This window comes from Macrobrachium rosenbergii, chromosome 48 (genome assembly GCF_040412425.1).
Source record: "Macrobrachium rosenbergii isolate ZJJX-2024 chromosome 48, ASM4041242v1, whole genome shotgun sequence".
Taxonomy (NCBI): domain Eukaryota; kingdom Metazoa; phylum Arthropoda; class Malacostraca; order Decapoda; family Palaemonidae; genus Macrobrachium; species Macrobrachium rosenbergii.
Genome location: NC_089788.1, coordinates 11,374,687 through 11,397,241, shown reverse-complemented (window position 1 = coordinate 11,397,241; position 22,555 = coordinate 11,374,687). Strand labels below are relative to the sequence as shown.

The 22,555-nt window shown below is 41.3% G+C and overlaps 1 protein-coding gene across 3 annotated transcripts in view; it reads left to right on the top strand.

Annotated features, from left to right (window-relative positions):
• The window catches only part of LOC136831257 (uncharacterized), a 53,679-nt gene that overhangs the window by 21,661 nt on the left and 9,463 nt on the right, over window positions 1-22,555 (top strand). The window contains exons 5-6 of one of the 3 annotated variants that reach the window (XM_067091333.1): window positions 6,026-6,208; window positions 21,481-21,627. In XM_067091333.1, coding sequence (XP_066947434.1) covers window positions 6,026-6,208; window positions 21,481-21,627 — 330 coding nt within the window. Of the gene's footprint in view, window positions 1-6,025; window positions 6,215-21,480; window positions 21,628-22,555 lie in introns of all 3 variants that reach the window. The other 2 variants (XM_067091331.1, XM_067091334.1) reach the window with 2 other exon arrangements.

The following is a 22,555-nucleotide window of genomic DNA, read 5'->3' as shown; positions in this document are numbered from 1 at the left end:
CCTGCACCGTCTACAAACTGTAACAAGCTTGAGAAGACTTCTAAAAATATATTGGTGGATGGGGGAGAGAGAAATAGTACAATAATCTTCACACTCTCCTATATTCTTACGTCAATCATTTATTTCTTTTTTTGAGGGAAATGTATTACGCTAACTTTTAAATGAAATTACAGTAATTTTAATTTCATTTAAAAGTTAGTTTAATACCGAATTTCCATCTTTTGATATCTAACGTAAGAATAACTTTCTCTCTCTCTCTCTCTCTCTCTCTCTCTCTCTCTCTCTCTCTCTCTCTCTCTCTCTCTCTCTCTCTCTCTCTCTCTCTCTCTCTCTCTCTCTCTCTCTGTCGTGTTTTATTCTCTCAGTCTCCGCCGTAATCATTGATAAATAATTTCACTCAAGTTAGGACAACCCTTAACTCTCTCTCTCTCTCTCTCTCTCTCTCTCTCTCTCTCTCTCTCTCTCTCTCTCTCTCTCTCTCTCTCTCTCTCTCAGTTAACGCTCACACATTTTTATGACTTATTATCTCTCTGTACGTCTTTACCTGTACAGTAGATAGTTTAAATTGATTAATTTTACCCATACCGTCTATGAAGTGTAAATGCGCTAGTGTGGCAAATACGTTCTAAAACATAAGAGACATAATAACTAAGAGTTGTATTAGTCAAAATAAGAAATACTGTTTGTTTAGGAAAAAGCATTTAAGAACAAAGAGAAAGAGATGTAGAATAAAGAAGTTACTAAAAAGAGGTTGAGAAGACTAATAAAAATAGGTTGGTCGGAAGGGGAGAGAGATAGAAATTCTCTTCCAACTCTCTATTTTTATGTCAACCATTTATTTCTTTTTTTAAGGGTAATGTATTAAGCTAACATTTAAATGAAATTACGTAACTTTAATTTCATTTAAAAGTTAGCTTAATAATGTAGGAGCATGATTATCGTCATATTTATTGTTTAAACTTGAGAAATAAGCATTTATTAGCATTTTTAGAGACCATGCCAAACTTAGCGAAAATTCGCCTTGCGCTAGGAGTTCTGGAACCTAACCTTGCGTAAGTTCAGGGTATGACTATATGGTTTTTGACTATTTGGTGAAGTATTATGCTTTTGGTAACATCTCGGCTACTTAGATATTTAGGTTTTTGTGTCACTAATATTTAATTTGACTTTTGCTGACTGTTCGACTCGTATCTCAGACAGTGTCCAACACAAGTTCGAGTAGTATTCGTCATTGCAGCAAAGGTTGCAATACGAGGATTACATCAGCTAAGTATGAATCCCACATTTAGTGTACATCTTGCAGGGGTCAGGTATTTTCAGTTGAGTTATCTTGTGCTGAATGTAGTGACTGGGACCTTAAAAAATGGAAGACATTGAATTCTCACTTGACTAAGTTGGAGAAAGATAGAAAGAGGAAAGCAACAGCTAAGAATGACAAAAGTTTAGCTAGTCAGGATTCAGCTAAATCTTCCGTTGATTTACCAGTTCAGAGATACTCACACAAGTAATTCTGACGCGTCTGCGAATAGGCCACACTTGTTTGACACGTAGACACTTGATGAACAGTCCACATGGCCCTCCTCCCGAATGCCCAGAATGCAAAGTGTTGATAACAGCCAAACATGTGTTGCGTGACTGCCCAAAATATAATCAACAGCGTGTATCAACCTTTGGAAAGAAATTGATGGGGGAAATTTTGTCGGAATCTTATACATTTTCAGTCATCCCAATTTCAACATTCATGAAAAAGTGCAACTTAATAGGCAAAATATAAAACCAAGTAAATAATGAAAATACAGAGGCCTGTAGGGCATTTAATGAAATAAAAAAGAAAATGTAATTTATTCTGAATTTTAATTTTTAATTTTTTTGAAATTTTATTTTACTCTTTTTAATCTTTAATTTTTTTGGCATGTAGGGAAATGAGCAAATGTATTTATCGTATGCATGTGTTTCAGTATAAAAGCGTATTCATTATACAGTTTTTTCTCTTAAACTTCATTTTCATTTATTCATCATCATGCGAATAACCTATTTGGTCCCAGTTCCAGGCCTATGGCCTAGACCTGGTATTTCATCCTAATCCTTCGGGCCAGCCCTATGAGAGCTGATAGTCAGCTCAGTGGTCTGGTTAAACTATCTTATTAATTAAATTACTAGTCCTGTTTCTATTCTAATTAAATTACTAGTCCTGTTTCTATCCTAATTAAATTACTAGTCCTGTTTCTGTCCCACCTGTTCCTTTACTCAGCTCTCTTATTCCTGAACCCAATGCCATTGCCATCCTTGAACATAAATTTGATCGTAAATTTGATATGTTGGTGAATACTGTGGCTCAGATAAGTGCATCTGTCTGTTCCTTTATGGAAAATAAGAAAGGCACAAGTGAAAGTGCAGTGTTGGTGGAGGAGCTGGCTACTCGGCCCGCCGATTCTCCTAGGCAAAGGTCACTGGCATACTCCCCTGCACCAGGGAGAAGCTATACCAGAAGCCCAAAGGAGGTTGGTGAGCTCTTCCCCTGGGTAGTCGGCCCCTCAATTGCGTCTGATGCCAGTTCCCAGGTTGCGTCAGACAGTCAGTGGGAAGGTGTCGTCCATAGTGTACATAACCTTTCCTCTAGTTTGGATGCTTCCATCCCCAAACAGAGGCACAAGTGGTGTAGCAGTGATAAATCGAGACTGCTGAACAGGCCTGCGGTTGATGTGTTTTGCACCCCTCAGGTGCCGGTGAAGAGAGTCAAGGAGGCAGTTCCTTCCTGTAGTTTCTGGGATAGTCCAGAAAAGTTCTCCCCAGTGTGTGTAGAGGGAGAAAAGCAAGTATTGGTGCTGAGAACCGTATCCAAGAGTAAGCAGTCGTTTATGTCAATGTGCGTTCCGACGTAGTCAGTGAGCGCTTGCTGGCAACAAAGTGCATAGTACTTCCAGTAGTATAGTCACTTTTGAACGTTCTCTTGCTCCTGAATTCTCTTCCAGCGACAAGCACCCAGTTGCACCCGAACTGCAAGCTGTTTCAGTTGCTCCTGAGCGGCCAGTAGCGCCTGAGCTTCTAGTGGTTTCTAAGTGCCCATTTGTGCCCGCTTGGACAGATTCATTTGGATATTCTTCAAGGTATTTGACTTCCAGGCTGGAGTTTGTGGCGCCATCCCCCTTGCAAAGAGTGGTTGCGACTTCAGACGTGGATCCATCGCTTGCGCCTATACAGCAGTGCTTAGACAATATTCTAGGTATATTTTGAAGAAACCTGCGAACCCTTCTACTAAAGACCCGTCTTTTTCACCAGTATCTACGATGGATGAGGAAGGTGACAAGGATGAGGAAGCTGACTCCCCTCCTTCAGCTTATGCATCGCTGCTTAATTTTCTGCTTCAAAGTTTTCCCTTCCTTTTTCCCTCTGGCTGCCCCAACTTCTCCTGCGTCCACTTTTCAAATGAGTAATGTTACTATTGAATCTTCAAGACTACCTAATATGGTATTATCGAATTTGGCCATTAAAGCACTTATTGAGGCCAAGACCTGGCTCATGGATTAGAGAGAACAAGGAAGATACAATTTTAGTTACCCTCCTTCTTGTCTTCTGAAGAGGAGATATTCATATTATGCTACTGGAGAAGCTCCTTCCTTGGGGGACGGCTGCCTCCTCCCAAGAAGACTTCTCGGGCCTCATTGATTCGGTCCGTAGGTCAGCCTTTTCTGAGGCCAAAGTCATGTTCTCTTCGGTGGAGATAGATCACTTGATGAAGAATCTCTTCAAAGTATTCAAGATTGTGAGGTTTTTGGACTGGTCGGTAGGTGGCCTCTCACGTAAAGTACAGGAGTACAATGCCTTGCCTACTTAACTTTCTTTGGATATCTTCAGAGTCCTTTTATGTATGGGTAAAGGGATAAGGGACGGAGCACGGGAGTTGGCTTCACTCTTCGCCATGGGAGTGGTAAAGAAGAGGGAGTTATGGTGTTTGTACACCTCTAAAGCTGTACAAACACCATAACTCCCTCTTGAATCAGAGGTTGGCACTTCCTTTTTCTTCCCTTTTGAGAGACAGTTTGTTCCCTCTGTCAGTAGTCAGCGAAATTTCTTCTGCCTTACAGAGGACATCTGCACATGATCTAGCAAAGTCATCGAGGCACCCTAAGTCATCATCTCCTCTACAACCTGTTCCCTTTTATGGTAGTAGGCAGAGATCGTCCTCAAGAGGAAGACTGAATGTGCGATTCCAGTCTCAGACTATTAAGAAGTCCGCCTCTAAACCTTCCTCAAGAAAATAAATTGAGTGTCCTCCATACTCCAGCAGGTGCCCGGCTCTTTCAATATTGGGAGAAATGGAGCAAGAGAGGGGCGGAGCAGTGGGTTGTGGAAGTTTTGAGGAACGGCTACGCAATCCCCTTCCTAGAAAGACCTCTCTTAGTCAAGACACTGATCACCTTAACTGCTTACTCCATGAGTTCGAGGAGATTTTTCGCAATTGCCTAACAGGGTTTCTGTTCAAGGATGCAATTCCTTGTATCCCATCAAGAGGCAGTTTCCAATACTGAAATCAATCCCCATGAGCTATCAGCTATGGGACTTAATTACCAGTCTTGGGTCAGGAATACCATGTTCCTTTCCACCCGAATTGAGATTTAAGTTGATTGATTTGTTTTCAAACCGATATAATTTTTAATAACAAAGTTAATTTCTTGATACAGACCCATTGCTTGTAATGCAAGTTCCCACCTCCCAGCTACTGGAGACCTGGGATCTGCTCACACTTGTGCAGCACCACCAGCTGATTGTTGTTTTCTTTTAGTGGTGTAGCCTAAGTGTCTGGAATAATTGCATGTCACAAAAATGGGCTAATTGTAAGTAATTTGTTTGTATGAAAAAATTAATTTTGTACAGAAAATTTACTTTAGTTCCTCCATATAACATGTTTTTTTTAAAAAAGGAAAATTTTTCCAAAATTCACCCTGCACCAGATATCCCAGTGGTTAGGTTTGGGTAGGCCTAGGGGTTATGGTTGCCAGTATTAGACTGAAACCTAGCCAACACTTTAACCAGTACTGTAGCTCCCAGGTGACCCCAGAGAGAAATACGTGTATATAAATTATTAGATGATTACCAGTCAAAATTGTTATGGAATGCAAAAACTGATTACCATAATTCAGAAGCACAGTGTTCGATTGCCTCATGTTATTGTGTTTACTCATGTATCATGCAACCTTTCAAAAGTTTTAATCAGACTTTAGGGGATTGCACCCTACACGAATACACAAAATACAAAATATGTGTGTGAATTGTTAGGTCTGGTTAAATTGCATGTATTATCATACTGTTATATAGTAGTATTATAAAATATGAACGTTGCAGTTGTGCACCATTTGCATTTTGGTAAAGTTTACAGTCTCAAAATTGTCGGAGTTCAACCAACATCGTCGTTGCTAAATGATAGGAGAACACTACTGCCATCCTCACTCCCATTAGTTGATAAATTAGAGATGCATTTTTTGTAAATTAACAAAGCAGGAATAAAATATGCAGTTTACCTTTATAAATTTAGTAATTTTAAATGAAACAAAAGGTATGATTTTGACAGCTTTCTGCAGCTATTTCCAGCTTAAATTTAGTGGTATACTGTACTTTCTTCAAGATCATCTTCTTCATTTCATAAAGGATGAATAAAAGTTTATTTTTATTTTTACTTATGGAAGTCATCGTTGAGAATGAGCAAGGTTTTAACAAGTTGACAACTGTAAAGCAACTCTTAATAAGTGTGCAATAGTTACATTACAAGAAAGAGTGATACATTATGAGACAAGTCAAAAGTTTGGTAACCTTAATTGAGTGTATGGTGATTTGGATTTGGCCCACTGAGTGTATGCTTCAAGGCCTGTTAATTAGTCGAAAGCTAATTTAGATGTAATATGCAGTTTCAGTGGAATCTACCAAAATTGAGACAGGCATAATAAGCTTAGCCTACTAAAAATGAAGATGTAATGTCTTGCACAAAACAACTCTATACAGTGCTACATTAATTTCTTCATTTCCACAGGTGGTCTCTGCGAGAACGATAGGACCTCCCTGCAATTGCCCTTTGAAGTGCTGGGAACGAATGGGCTCCAAAATTTTAGAAATTTTTAATAATTTCTGGGATTTAGGAGATTTTAATCTACAAAACAGTTATCTTTTTACCTGTCTAAAACTCTGTGATGTGAAGCGTCGGTACACGAAGAAGGTAAATGTAAGGCAATATCAAGATCTTATTCTTATTTTAGTCTTGTAAAAGATGCTGCATAAGGATGGTATATGGCTAGTGAATGTTTGCTCATGATAACCTGATTGATCATGTTATGCCTACTTAGTAGTCCATGATGATCCCCAGACTCTTTAATGTCCACAAAACAAGGAGAACTCTCTCTTGTGATACTAGAATCATCACATGAACCCTCGGGCATCCATCCACCACCCACCTCATATTTTGCAAAAGTTGTTTTCTTCAGCAAGTGTTATGGCTTTTACCAAAATTTAACTAGATTTTATTTTAATGCTAGTCTGTTCTAGCATTTTTCACTTCACTAATGTTTGTAGGTGTAATAAGTTCTCCAGTTCGCTTTTAATGACCTGTAAGTAATTGCTACATATATCTGTTTCAAGTATCTCATGCTCCTAAACCAGAGTTTTATATAAGTAACTTACCAAATAATTACATAGCTATAGTTTCTACTGTACGCAGCAGCTCAAAACTCGAAATTCGCGTGGAAGAATAGGTACAACGTAGCTAAAGAGCTCAATTCATTTCTGCTGGCTAATGACTGAGCACCAGTTATCAGCAGCTCTTGGTTCGTTTTTGCTGAATGGTTGGAGATCGTGTTTGGTGAAGTACTCTTTGCTTTTGTTAGCGCAGCTATTTAGCTTAGCTAGAATCTTGGATTATATTTTCGATTGTGACTTGTCTAATTGGAATTTTGACCCATGATGTCTGACTCTAGTTTGTCTAGCATTAGGTATTGCAGCAAAGGCTGCAAAACTAGACTCACTTCTGCAAAATGTGACTCACATACCATTTGTAGTACTTGTAGGGAACAAGTTTGTTCTCTGGAATTGAATTGTGACGAATGTAAGGACTGGGATAAGGGTAAATGGAAGGTTTTACAGACACCTTTAGACAAATTGCAGCGTGACCGAATTAGAAAAGCTACAGCTAGGGCCTAAGCAAAGTCTTCCGCTAGTACAGGTCATTCTCCAGGAGTTGGTATTGATGTTATGCCTATCCCTTCAACACCTGTGACAGCTTTTTTTCTCCCATTTCCAGTCCTCCAGCTTTTCCTGTCACTCCATTACCTAGCTCTCATTCTACTTAACCCAGTGCCATAGCCAGCTTAGAAGCACGGGTAAATAAAAAATTTAATTTACTTGTAAATACTGTTTCCTAGATTGGGAACTGTGAAGGACCTGATGGACAAATTTAATAGTGTAGTGTCGAGTGAATTTTAGTGGGGGGAGTGGCTGTTCGTCCTGCTGATGCTCCTAGACCAAGGTCCATACTAAACTCCCCTTGCTCACCTGGGAGGAAGCAAACTGGCAGTCCAAAGGAGGTCGGTGGGGTTTGCCCATGAGCAGTCGTCCCCTCATCTGAGCCTGTTGTCCACCAGTCCCAGGCTGCGGAAGAACACCATTGGAAAGGTGTTTGAATGGATGTACATGCCATATCTTCAAGTGATTCAGATTCTCCCGCATCAAAGAAATGCAGTGGCCGATTTGCAAAGGTTTCTAGGCCATTGAAAAGGCTGGGCGCTTCCTTGGATTCAGATTCGTTCCCGTCTCGTAAGCGAGCTGTAGAGAGAGAATGTAGCCCTCTCCCTTCTTTTAGTTTTTGGGAGTCGCCAGTGAGAGATTCTCGCTCCCATTCAGGTGCGAAACTGCGTTCCGACCCCAAAAGAGTGTGTGCCAGTCCAGCTTATCAGTGCCAAGCGTCTGAGCACCAAGTGTACGATAGTGGTGTGCGTAAGCTCCAATTTGAAGATCTTTCGGTGTCCGAGCTATCGTCTCTAGAGCGCCCATCGTATGAGCACACTTCGTCTGAGCGCTCATTGCATGAGCGCACAGTTTCCGCCTTCCCAACTCGTGGGTGCCCAGATTCCAAGTTAGAAGAGCCCGTACATGACCGCTCGGAGTTTGAACGTCAGATCGCTGAGCGCCCAGGTGCCGGGCGCCCATCCTTGTGGCGCCAAGTGTCCGTGAAGAATGCAGCCACTTCCAAGGAGTCAGTGTCTGTTTCAACAGCGAGTGGACACCCAAGGTCCGTGCGTCCAGTCACTGTGGGCGCCTCTCTCGAAGTCCACCCTATTTGTAGTATCTTCAGATCTGGCAAGGAGGATTTCCAGTATCTGATGCTTCAAGAGAATTTCCATCTGTTGCTCAAGATCCTTCGTTGGTGCCACTTCAACTCCAGCTTGATGAAGTGTTGAGCCTTCTTCAAAAGCCAACTCCGGTAGTGCAAGAGACCATGGAACCCCCAGGATCACCCGCTTTGTCCGTCGAGGAACCAGTAGAGGGTTGTTCAGATTTGGTTTCTGATGTATCAGGTTCTGAATTTGTTTTGTTTTTCCTTGTACAGTATACTACTTCTTCGAAAAAGTTAAGTATATCTTAGTTTAACCAGACCACTGAGCTGATTACAGCTCTCCTAGGGCTGGCCTGAAGGATTAGATTTATTTTATGTGGCTAAGAACCGACTGGTTACCTAGCAACGGGACCTGCAGCTTATTGTGGAATCCGAACCATATTATGAAGGTTCCTTTTCCTTCAGGGGTTAAAATTTCTTTTGTCCTGTGATGGTGGTAATTCTGGCGATCGAGCTTTCAATGTTGCTGAATATAATGCAGATTCGTTGGGTCCCTCTAAAGGTTATAGATCCTAGTTAGGCAATGTTTCAGTTTTGGGTTCTCCAGTATTCATGATCATGTCTTAAAGAATTTTCTGAATTTGCTAATGATGTCTATCAAGATTATCGGGGGACAGAATCTGTCTATGTTCTTTCTTTGAAATCTATGGCCTCTTGGGCCACGACGGAATTTTCCTTTTTTCCCCATTTTCTTCTAAGCCTTCTTCCATTGCCCTTACTCAGTCTTCTTTTTTGGTCCGCTCTTCGGAGGGCTCTTCGGGGTCTTTGTTTGCTCATCCTGTTTTCTTGGCTTTTAACTCAGCAGAGCAAAGGGTTTTCTTGGTTCAACCCTGTGATATTAGAGTTTCAGCGGCTCCGTCTCTCTCTTCGGGGTTAAGGGAAGGGGTACTTTTAACGGATCTGTCTTCTTATCACTTTTTGCGAACCCTGTAGTTTCTCAGTCATCCGATCTAGTTGCTTCTCAGGTGTTTGTGGAGGCGTCAGCAACTCCTTATTTTCATTCTTTACGGGTTTCTAACCGTAATGTATCCTCCGCGATTCTTGCAGATGCTACGGCATTCGGCAGTTCGCCTGCGCTAGCGTTCAGTGTATCAGCACTGATAGTTTCCTCAGCCTTTCCATTCTCTAGGATAGCTGGTAATTTGCCTTCCTCTGTTACCTTGGCTTGGTACCTCGTAACTTCCCCTTCGAAACTCCTGTGAGTTCTGGTCCAATTGGTACGTTCTCCACCTGTCCAACGTCGGTGGGTACTCCGAGTGTAGCTTCTTCCTTTTCCGTCCTTTGGCTTCTTCTTTCTCAACTTTCCTGCAGGTTTCTCTGTCCCTCCGTCTAAGGCGTCCATGTAGGTTCGGGGTTGATTCCAGGTCATCAAGGACGTTTCCCCCTTCTTCATTAACCAGCAAGTCTTCAGTTCCTGATTCCCATTCTCATGCGGTATTAATACATCTGGATTTGCGTGGTTTGGGGGTTGCAGCCTCTTCGCTTTCAGGAGTGGGCGTTGTTCGCCCAGATGTGGCCGGCCCAGGTGTTGCGTCATTGTCGTTGGGTGGTTCAGGGTTTGCGCAACCTACTTTTGTGCCCCCAGTATGTTTGCAATTGATACGTCAGGTGTCCGTCTCACGCACCCAGGTGGCGAGTTCCGGATTTTCGAGTTCGAAGTTTGCTAGGGGTTGGCCTGTCTCTTTTCCTGTTCCGGCTCGGTCGGACCAGTCCGACAAGGATTTTTCATTTGAAGAAGAGGATCCGGTACCGGATATTAGTTTTCCTTCAGCTAATGAGAATTAGTATAAGCAGATGGTGGACTTCATCCATACTCTTTATCCTTAGTCCAAGGCTCCGGAGGAGCCTACACTACCGAATCAAGCGATGTTCGAGTCGCTATATGCAGTGGAACTGGTAGTTGCTCAATCATGGAAGAATCTGGTCTGGTTTGGCCATGTCAGGCAGGCATTGAGGGAGGCAGACATAGGTTAGTGGCTTTGATAGGGTCGAGTAAGCAGGATTCAACCTTGCTTCCTATTCGGGAGGGGTTTTTACAAGGTAGCGGGTAACCCTTCTGCGGGTGTCAGGGTTCCTCTCAATGTATCTGTTGAGGCTCTTCTCTCTCAGGTTCCTTCGTCAAATTGCCTGTTCTCAGTTTCATCTAAGGAGGCTTGTATCTTGGAGGACACCTTTTGCAACCAATCGGAGGCCTTGTCTTACTGTGTGTGGAAGTGGTCCGGGTTGATAGGGTTTTCTCAAACAAGATGGATATACTCCCTCCGATCCTGTACTGCCTGACACCTCATCACTTCGGTTTCAATGGGGCTGGCATACCAGGTTAACATTTCGTCTGACTGTACAACATTCTGTGGCAAGAAGAGGAGGGACTTCTTTTTAAAGCTTCCGCCTCACTATCCAGACACTCGGAGAGGGCTCTGTTGAGGGCGCCTTTTGCACTCTGCAACAGTCTTTTAGGGAGGGGGATATCTCCTCCACGGTCAATTTCGTGTAGCCGTCATCAGCAGTAGCGTCACAGCAGGCTATGACTAGTATGACTGCTCAGGGTTCAGGGGATGTGGCCAGTATAACGAACTTGTTGCTTCTAACTCATGTCTCCAGTGTCAGCAATTATGCATCGTCGAGGGTACAAAATGTTGAAGTAGAGGTGTTCCTGTCCAACAGGGAACAGACAGTACCCACTTGAAGAAGCCTCTTAAGGAGAATGTCCTCTCTCTCTCTCTCTCTCTCTTTTAATTCCAGGGTCTTGTTGTCTCCGTATGCTTTACTCTTCAGGTATGTCTCAGGAATTGCTGGGACTTCCTTATCGAGAATGTAGTTTTAGTCTGGAGTGATTCTTGCTTGTCGGATCTTTTGTGATAGTCAGAAGAAGTGCATCTAACATTTGGAAGGTCTATCGTCTCCCCCTCTTCCTGGCGTTCATCTGTACTCGGATGCCTCGTATCAAGGTTGGGAAGCAACCTTGGAGGAACCCAGGCTTCGGGCCTCTGGAGGGATCGGGAATGAGAGGAGTCATAATCTTAGGGAACTCAGGGCTGTAAAGGAAGCCCTCAGGTGTTTTTCAGTCCTAGTGCCCAACAGAGTAGTGGGTCTGCTTTGCAACATCGTAACTGCAGTGTTGTATCTGAGAACTTTGGGGGAACAAGATCTATAGAACTTTAGAGGTGTATGCTTTCTGCCATTCGGTATCATTCATCAGGTAATCAGGAATTGCGGGAGTGTCAAGACGTCTGTGACTCTATTTTCCGGAACTCCTAATGCTCCTTCGGAAGTTCTGATGTTCCTTCTCATGCGGAAGATCTTCTAGACAGCCGCATTTTCACCATTATCATCCGGACTCTTGCATGATGAACCTAGTTGCAGGCGACTGCCAAGCGAACAGCTAGACAGACCGGACTCTCTAAAGCTATGTCTAGACAGTGCTTCTTTCAGCTTAAGAAAGTCAACCCGTAAGCTTTACCAGGTCAGCTGGACATGTGGAAGTCGGTGTCGTAAGGAAGGTCATTCCGTCTTTAGGCCTGCCATAACCGAAATAGCTAATTTTCTCTTATTCCCTCGGAAAGTCAAGATTCTTTCGTTTTTGGCTATTGCTGGCTACCGCTCAATACTTAGCAGTACATTTTTCCATCTTCCTGAAAATTTCTAGTAGTAAGATCTATGATTTATTACGTTCCTTTAAGTTTAACGTCCTGTCTTGCCGACTCGGGCTCCTTCATGAGATTTGTTGGAAGTTCTAACGTTAAGACAACTGATTGGGTGTTTTCTTTCTTTTGGCTTGAGCTGCAGCTAGAAAGGTGGGTGAGCTTCGGGAAGTTTTCTAGGCTGGTTTCCTAGGCGGGAAATGATATGTATTTCTTTTCTTCCGGAATTCGTGGCGAAGACAGAGTTGGAGGCTAAAACTCTGCCTCATTCATTTAAGGTTCTTTATCTGCAAGTGTTTGGTTCTGGCGATCCGCGGGGATGTCTTTATGTCCGGTGCGAATATTAAAGTCTATTTATCAAAGGTTGAGAAACTCCGTCCGCTTCTGTGTACACTTCTTGTCTCTCCGTGGAATCCTTCCCGTCTGCTGTCAAAGAATGCGATTAGTTACTTTCAAAGAGAGGGTTCCTGGTTCATAAGTGCTCACTCCACAAACACAGTTGCGGGCACACTACACGATTCTCATGTGGTGTGAGCCTTATGCCCTTGAATACAATTTAATTTTGACTTTACATGATATTTAGTGTTTAACAGTTTTTTTCATTTAATTCAGCACTCTTCCTCGAAAAAAAAAAATTCCAGATGTTATTTAATATTTCAAATTTCTTTTATTGCTGGTGATTTCCCATGCTTCTCAGGGTTCGTCCTTGTCATCTTCGGCTCTGCATTTCCCCGACTGCACAGTATTCGGAGTATGTCCACTTCATCTTCCTTTCTAGGAATTGTTCAGTGTCTTCTATTCTGGAGGCAGTTTACTTGAAAGTCCATCTCAGTGTTTTCTTCCTTTACTTAAAGAGACGTTCAATTCGCCTCAGCGCTTATAGCAGCGAAGTCTCTTATCTAGGGTGCATTCATTTAGCTGAGGTGGTATTCTCTTAGTGCGAAGGCTCGGAAGATTATTCGCTTAATCCACATGTAACGGCAAAGTCTATTATCTAGGGTACGGTCATTTAGCTAAGGTGGTACAGGCAGTCCCCGGTTATCGGCGGCCTCGGTTACTGGCGATCCGCTTTTACTGTGCTTGTCTGGTGACGACGATAACTGGATTTTCAGCGCTGATAACTGGATATCAGCGCTATTATCGCTGAATTTTGGTTATTGCCGATTTTCGGTTATCGTCACGCTGTCGGGAACGGAACGCCCGCCGATAACTGGGGACTGCCTGTATTCATGTAGTGCGGTGGTTCTTAGGTTAACCAGATGTGACCGGCCCATGTGTTGCGTCATTGTCGTTGGGTGGTTCAGTGATAGTATAATCACATGATAGTGATTATACTATCACATGATAGTGATAGTATAATCACATGAACTTGAGTTTAGTACGTTTTAAGTATCCTAGTCTTTGATAGTTTCCCTATGAGAGTCCAAGGGGGTGCTCTCGTAGGATAGCCTAGGCTCTTTTGTCGGTGCTGAGACACTTCTTCGCTCGTTGGTTGTCAGCCTTTGCCGCAACCTGCAGGGCGGAGGATGAACAGCTCGGCACACTTCCTCATTCCCTCCATACATGGTAGGCTCTGAATAGCCACTTGAGAGGTTCATCGTTCTCCTCCTTACATGAGAGTTATTCTCTTAGTCCGTGTGTAGCGGCTAACTCTATTATCAAGGCCGCGTTCATTTAGCTGAGGGGGTACTCTCTTAGTGCGGAGGTTTCTTAGAGGCGGCCACTTGGAAGCCAGTGTCAGTTTTCACAACTTTCTCCTCAGAGACATATAGTTTTCTTCGGAGAAGAGTTACTCACTGGGTCCCTTTGTGGTGACCAACTCAATCTTATAATTACTTAGTAATGTCAAGGGTGGGGGTGGACTTTAGGTAATGAATGTAGTCTAAGGAACTTAGAATTCTCTGTTGGTCGGTAATGAATGTAGTCTAAGGAACTTAGAATTCTCTGTTGGTCGGGATTCATAGTGAGAGTATTAAGTTTGGCGTTAGTACTGTGAAGTTAGGCAGATCCAGTGGACAGGTTTGGTTTCTTCAACCTCTTCTGCGCAGACATCGGCGGCAACGTGCGGCAAAGAACTCGAAGATCCTGCACTCTCAACTTCTCCTCCATGCATGAGAGGCTACAATAGCCACATGGGAGGTTCATGCTACCCCTCCATACTTGAGAGTGCTTTGATAAGCCACATGGGAGGTTTGTCATTCTCCGCTACTCATGGGAGGCTGTGATTAGCCACATGGTAGGTTGGTTTTTTGCTACTTTCTATCCATGAGGAGGTTTGAATACCACATGAGAGGTAGCTTGACACAGACAGTACCTAGACATGAGACTGACATCGGGGGTACTTTCTCTACAGGCATCCTCACCTGCCGAGTGGGATAACCAGGTGAGGATACATTCATTTATGCAGAGTAGGCGAATAATTAGTTACCTGCTTTCCCTGTTGGCATGTCGGGCTGAATTAGATTGATCCCACCTCCTTAAAATTTTGTTAATTGGGCAAATTCAGGTGTTCAGGGAGTGTATTGCAATATGAAGTTTTCATAATAAAACTAATATTGTAATACTCACCTGAACACCTGAATGATTCCCACCCTCCTCCCCACTTCAATTTGAATAGTGAATAACGCAATTGGGGATCTCGGCCTCAATCAGCCGGGACTTGCAGCAGCGTTGCCAACGGTACTTCAGGTAACTCATTTGACAAGATTTTCCTGTAAGCGTTGGTAACGCTGACAGTTAATTACCCACTTAGTTGGTTAAAGCTCTGTGGATGTAGTTTGGGCTGGTAGGTGCCCAGGGCTAATTCAGGTGTTCAGGTAAGTATTACAATATTAGTTTTATTATGAAAACTTCATTTTTATAATAAAATAAAGTTTTATATATACTTACCAAATAATTACATGATCAGAGTCCTCCCTCCTCCCCTCTCATGGACATAGAGCATAAACAGATTGAGCTCTTTAGCTACGTTCTACCTATTCTTCCCTCAAAGTGGGTGGGCCAGTATACCTACACCCAAAACAAAAGAACGCTACTGCAAATTTCGAATTTTGAGCTGCCATGTAAAGTAGAAACTATAGCTATGTAATTATTTGGTAAGTATATATAAAACTTTATTTTATTATAAGAATGTCATTTTACTGGATGTTCAATGATTGTTCAGTGTATTCATCCTTTTTTATGTATTCATACATCGTAGTTGACAACATGACAATTGCTTAACTAGTTAATGAGCAGAGGCAGGTTTTCATTTGTGTTAACCCCTTCTGTTTTCATTTCTGCTACATAACAAAGAGTGTCATTATTCTTACTGTTTTGCACAGTTTTGAAAAATCTGGAAGTACAGTAATTTTGAAAAATCTTGAAATAGTGTCACCTCAGATTAATTCACCTCAGATTAACAGATCTGTACTTTCCAGCTATGTTATCATCATTGTTTTTTGCTTGGCTACCATTTTAGATATCATACAGTTTTATATGTCTCTTAGGTTGGACGTCAAGTGTAAAGTACAGGTTAGTTTAGGTTAGGGACTATGTGGAATTGCTGTTCGGTATAATACATCTATAAAATATTAAGCACAGGCTAAAATATAGGGCCTTTGTTACTTAACAGGCTTTGTGACTTGTCAGAAAGCCAGACCCCCAGAGTGTCTTGTAAGTTGAGGTGCTACATTATTATTGTGTACTTGTGGTTACTTGTGTATCAGTTGCACATTTTTGCTTTCCCTAATTGCTATCCTGCTTTTTTGTGCAGTACTTATTTGTCTTGAATGATTGGTTTGGTGGCACAAGGTAAGTTTTGTTGTGATCTTTATTAGTTTTTATTTATATAGTTTATTTGTTTAATTGTCAATTCATTACTAATACAGTATATCACTTATTTCTCCTTTAGTGGAACTGCTTCCCAGAGTTATTGTTCAGTTCAGTTAGCTTTTTGCAGGTTTATTTTTGTATATTCGATGTTTTGTTTTTTGTTGCATCAGTTACTTCTTGCTTGCTGCCTGTAAATGTTTCTTATCTGATCAACATTCCTACTTTTAATGAACTTGGAACCCTAGCTTTATGGCTTACTTCATTAATTCTAGGTGATGTGTTTCCTCTGGATTTTTTTCCAAGTAGATTGCTTCTGTTGTCTCACTGCCCATAACTGTTACTGTATGGGTTAACCATTTTAGTGGCATGTACCAATCCTGTGACATTATCACTTACAATATGATTACACAGTTTTTTCATTCACTGCATAATGTTATTGTAAAAGGAGCAGTCTTTCTACTATGACCATGTGTATTATTTTGAAAGTGCAGTGTTTTGTGTATTCATTGTTTTAGTTAATTTTCAGTGAAAATGTCAAGGTATGTTAGTTGGATCTAACTCTTTGACTATCCCTCTTCCTGCTTGCACTGTGTTGGTTTGTGTTTTGTAGGCAGGCTCCTGGGATGGAGTAAGGCAATTGATCCAGGCAAGGGGCACTTTTGGAATTCACTACTTAGTTGGCATCAGTTTACTGGTTGATACAATAATCTCTTCAATAAGTTCTCATACATATTGAGCCCATCTCATCTACCTGATTGCCCACCACCAGCTATGTCCACTACATAACTGATTTGCTTGTGGGTTGGGGTACTGCCCACATGTATTTGCCCTTCCTGCTCCCAACCTTCCCAGCCCCAGGGTACCCTCTTGCTTGCTGTCACCTGTGGCACCCCTCACTTTCTCTCTCCTTGGTATTGCCTGTGAACTGGGCTGCATGCTCATCTCTTGAGCTACCTACACACTTGGTGTCTTCTGTGCCTCATGGCTGGCTTGCTAGTTTGCGTTTTGTCTCTACAGAAGCCTGTGTGTGTGTTATATAGTTTGTTACTTTATAGAAGTGACTGTTAACACAAAAGCAATTATATTTTAGTTTCTGTGTTGTTAACTGTTGTGCTTTCATTTAATATTCCATAGGAGAAGCTAGGGTACATAGGTATTTCTGTGGTTCGTTGTATTTTCATGGTCCTTTAGAGAAGTTGCAATATATGGCCTCTGTTAGTTGTTTTTGGAGAAGAGAGTACAGTAATGGTTCTGAGTAGATGTATGGGTTGTTAAGTGGTGTCTGGTATGAATGGAGGCTGGATTGTAATAAAAAAAGCTATCAGTTATCACTTGTTGAAAAAGGGCAAGATATGTGAGGACTATGAGTTACATGAATTGAAGTAGCAGATATTCAAAAGAGTTGGAAAGATTGTTTACCATGACTACCATCAATCTAGGAACCAACCAGGTTGGGGCCAGTCAAGCTGGATTCCTGGTCATTGAGTGTCAAGTGTCCAGTCTGCATGCTGCTAGTTTTTGGGGGCATGATCAAAATAAAGTTGACAGCTATCTAGGATCTAGCTATGAAGGAACTGGGTAAGGTCACCATTCTGGTTAAGAGCATCAAGATGGGCCAACCTCAGATGTTCAGCTTTCATAAAGTAGAGAGGGAACCACAAGACATGGTCCAGTAAGTCAAAGCAAATGTAAATGAGGGCTTTGTGTACCAAAGGCTCTGATGAGGAATATATCAGGATTGTGACTGATGTCTCCAATGTTATCTTTTGGCTCATTTATTGATGATTTTGATAATGACAATCATGGAAAATGAACAAGGTTTGAGAGACCATTTCTTTTTCTATTTGATGAAAGAAGGGACCAAAGGAATGACAGATGTTCTTAAAGCCATTCACATATGGTACAAAAGATAAGCACTGGGAAGACATCCACCAAAAGACTAAGAAATTATATGATATGATGCCTCTTATAAAGAATTTAGTGATATATAATCTGTGAGGTACAGTCTTTTAAGAAGATTGGAATTTTCCTAAGACACCATCAGTAAATGATAAGACTGAAAAGCTTTGCTAAGAATCCTACCTTTTTCTTGGAAATGCAACAGTGAAAAGTTTGGTGCAAGTTGATGCTTGATGATAAATAAATCAATGTCTAAAACTTGATGATATGACACCTCCATATATCCCACTGTGGATCATACCAGATATCTTGTCTTGCTGAAAAATAATGAAAAGTAACAGTCAGGAGCATAAGATCCAGAGAAAGCTCTATACAGATGGATCTGAATTAAAAGATGGAGTTGACTGGGCTGATGTGTTTGAAAATTATGTATATGAGGTAAAACTACCAGATTGCACATCCAAACCTTGGATCTAACATGCCAGTCAAAACACAAGGATTTTATTATACTTAGACTCTAGGAGTGCAATACATTCCTTAAATATTAGTAATTCAGTGCATCCACTTGTTTGCAAGATGTGGAAGTGGCTTTTCCTTATATTTTGTCAGAAAAAATCCATGTATTTCATCTGGATATATGCCTTTTTTTTGGGAATCAAGGAAATGAGAAGATTGACAAGTATGCAAAATTGCTTCAAATAAAATTGAGTTCCCACTTCAACATGAACCAGTCTATAAGGTATATATTTCAGGGAAATGGCAAGAGAGATGGTCTGCCCCTTTTGTGACCAACAGTACAAAATATAAAAGTTTAAATTTATTGGTTGCCCTCCTTCCCGACAGATAGGGAAAGTGAAATTGTTGTAAGCTGACTTTGGATTGGGCACACATTGTTTACATAATGTGTTCACAATTTTAGTTTTTCAAGATAACTGTAAGGAAAGGAGTATGAGTTCCTTCATGAAAGTTGAATGAAATGATGATTTTAGTTACCATCTTTTATATCATGCCATCCAACCATTTCCTCATAATTAGCACTGAATGACCCTAGGGTCCTTGCGCTTGGGCTGTTCCTAACCAGAGATCTATTCTTCCATCCTATAAAACTGTCCATAGCAACAGAGGTTATTGCCCACGACATCCCAGCCATTGTTGCTCCCTGATTGGCCACCCTGTCACCACATAATGGGATACATTCAAGCAGAGATGCTTTTAATGGATGATATCTCAAAGGTAAGGAGGGTGGTCTGCTCCCATGGAAGGACCTTAATCCTCCACATGCTGATGTTTCTGTACCTTCTTTTTAATGTTATCTTGAAGAACGCCACCTTTAACAGCTTTTGAACCATTTCCTCTTCTGGAAGACCTAGTGAAAGAGCTGATGGACAAACATGAGAACACAGCCACAAGGACAATAACTTTTGACTGAAGGCACTTCCTCTCATTGCCGTCATCCTCAGCAGTCAAGATTGGCAACTTCACATTATCAGAATAGTGTCTTCCAGCAGAGCTGCTTAAATCTTATTTGGAACAAGTTTGGCCAGCAGAGGAAGTCTTGATGCCCTTTCATGATAAAAGGGGAGCAAGGACTGTGTTAAATTTGCCAGGCAGAGCAGGTTGAAGGTGAGACCAACCATCCTCTCTGCAGTAGGGTGATGCCTGCAAATATGAACGTCATGGCAGGAAAATAGGACTTATCCTTGTTACTTGCAGCTCTGCTGCAGGGTTATCTTTCATTCCGGGAGGAAATTTTTTCTCTCTCTCTCTCTCTCTCTCTCTCTCTCTCTCTCTCTCTCTCTCTCTCTCTCTCTCTCTCTCTCTCTCTCTCTCTCTCTCTCTCTCTCTCTCTCTCTCTGGACTTTGACTCTGATACATATGATTTGAGAGATTCGGGCTCTCTCTCTCTCTCTCTCTCTCTCTCTGCTAGTGGACTTTGACTCGGATACATATGATTTGAGAGATTCAGGTCCTTAGACAAAGAAGTCCAGTTCACACTGAAGAGTAGAGCTGTAGAGAAAGTGTTCCCAATTTTTCCAGGCTTATACAGCCAGTTATTTTTAGTTTAGAAGACCTTGAAACTCAGCACACATGAATGGGTTCCTGAGTCTGATCTCCAGAATGAAAATATTGGAATCAGTGAGAAGGTCCAGTGGGAAAGGGGATTTCTTGGCTTAATTGGATTTCAAGGACAATACTGTACTTTCCATATCCCAATCCATTAGCGATTTAGGAAGTATGTGCGCTTTATTTGGTCAGCCAAGGTTTATCAGTTCAAGGTTGTAAGTTTTGGGCAGAAAATAGCTCCTCAGGTTTTCATAAAGGGTATTGGCATTAGGATCCAGGAAGTATGTGCGCTTTATTTGGTCAAGCAAGGTTTGTCAGTTCAAGGTTGTAATCTTTGGGCAGAAGACAGCACCTCAGGTTTTCACAAGGGTGCTGTCATTGATTGCATCCTGACCTCCAAGGATGTTCATTTGCTTTTGTCACTCTCTGAACTGTTTGCTCATCCTTGGCTCGTTCCCCAATTGGCTGAAACCACAAACCTGGTAACCTTAATGTTGAAGGACAGAATTCAACAGTACAGGGAAGTAGCTGCAGCCATGAAGTAGCAAGAAGCAGTAGGACATCTGGTCTTCCAGGAAAAGTTTGTCCCCTACAGCAGTCAGAATTGTTTCTCCAGCTGGAAACCAGCATTTATGTCTGATGCCACTGGACCAGAAGCCATTTCTAAATTTTATTTATCTGTTTAAGTACAGAAGTGATGGAGAATTTGTTTGCTAAGCACATTGAGGGAGAGCCATTTCCCTGTATTGTGCAGTTCTTAGCTCCCTAAGACTATTGACATCTGCCATTGCTAGTTAGTTTTAACCTAGGTCAGTCTGCCAGACATGCAGAGTTGAAACCATGGAAACAAAACTTTCAGTGCCTGCTCTATTTTATTATCCTTCTGCCAGTGATTTTTGGTGCTCATCCTAAACAAGGCCACAATTTTTTATGATGTGTGGATCTAGCCTTTATAGAGGTGGCACTCTGCTAGGTGGAGGTGCTTGTACAGATCTAGCCTTTATAGAGGTATCAACCTGCAAGTCAGCAGGTCCTTGTACTTTGTGCTCAGGACCCAAATTCAGGTGTTATCAGTGGTGCTTACCAAGGGCCTGAAGGTATTTATGTAACATATCCCAATTACTCCATCATACCTAGCATTAATTAACAAATCTTTTGTGCTAATAAAGAGATATCAGAGTTTTTGCTCAGTTCTCCAGTTAAAAGAACTTGTAATGATATCAGTCATCTGTGAGGGAATAAGCCTTAAAAGCCTTGCCCCATTTCCTAGCCATTTCATATTTACTTTATTGGCAGGAAACACTTATAGAATAGTTGCTTTAGTGACATGGTATTCACTTTTAGCATAAAAGAAAGTTTGAGTTATGAGTCATTGGGAAGTATGATGGTTTAAAAGGATAGAAATACAGGTACATTGTCTTCTGTATTTCTGTATGTAACTTTTTGTGTTTGTGCTGTAGTTTTTGTAATTAATTGGATAGTAATAAGAAATTATCTCCCATTCTGAAATTCCATATCATTTTCACTCCACTGTTAGGTTCACATACTGCCCTGTAATAATTAAGCTTTATATGCTATAAAATTATTTTTCTTTGTTTTGAGTGCTGGTCTCATGCTATTAATTAATTTAATATTTGCCATTTCCTAAAAGAAGACAGTAGTCAGAACCTTATTTTTCTTTTGCAGCCTGCAGAGGAGTCCAGAAGACAGAACACGTTTGAATATTTTGTTCGCATCAGTGGCAAGCATCTACGAGTATGTAAGAGGGCATTCATGAGTTCACATGGACTCACAAGTGATAAAAGATTAAGAACATTGTTCCACCAAATGAAGGTATGAATGTTTGTAACTTACAAATCATTTACAGACTTTTTGTTGATTTACTGCTGCATTTGTATACACGCAGTCCATGGTTATTGGCAGCCTCGGTTATCGGCGATCCGGTTTTACGGCACTTGTCTAGCAGTGTCCATAACTGGATTTTTGGCACTGATATGCGCCGATATCCAGTTATCAGCACCGATACCCACCTAACAGAGGCGCTGATCCCTGCTTATCGTGCCAGTATCCGCTTATCGGCCCCTATTTATCGATTTCCAGTTATCGGCGATTTTCGGTTATCATCACACCGTCTGAAATGGAACCCCCGCCGATAACCAGGGACTGCCTGTAGTGTTAAACTAGGTTCCTTAGTATCCTTTTTTATACATATTTAATGTCATGATTCACCCTTGCTTTTATGACCAGCCCACTGTAGCCATCACCGGGCCAGTAGTATAATGCAAGAATTTATATGCTCCTTTTCAGGTACAAATCCAAGTTTTACATAAGTCTCAAGATAGCAATTGTAGCAGCTAACAGTAATTAACTATATGCCACTTAGATATGGGTTTGCTGCCTCGTGTTTTACGCTTATTTTTTAATCTTGATGCAATATTCATTTTATAAGTAAGAAAGGATAAGACAAAAGTAAATTAAATTTCTAGAAAATAAATACTTAAGTCACAATTATGGTACAGACAGTGAGGGTTATCCAAACAGAAGTAGCAAGGCAGGGGAAGTGATTAAATTATCCCAAATGCATGCAAGTAATTTTGCAAAATACTTAAGAATCAGACTTCAGAATCTAATACTTCAATATTCTGTAATTGTTTTTCTTGCCAGAATCAAAGTAATATCTTACCATTGGTTTTCCATTTTGTATTCCCAGATTTTCTTTCTCTAGTGAACCTTTTCCCATAATTGTGGTATTAATTAAAAG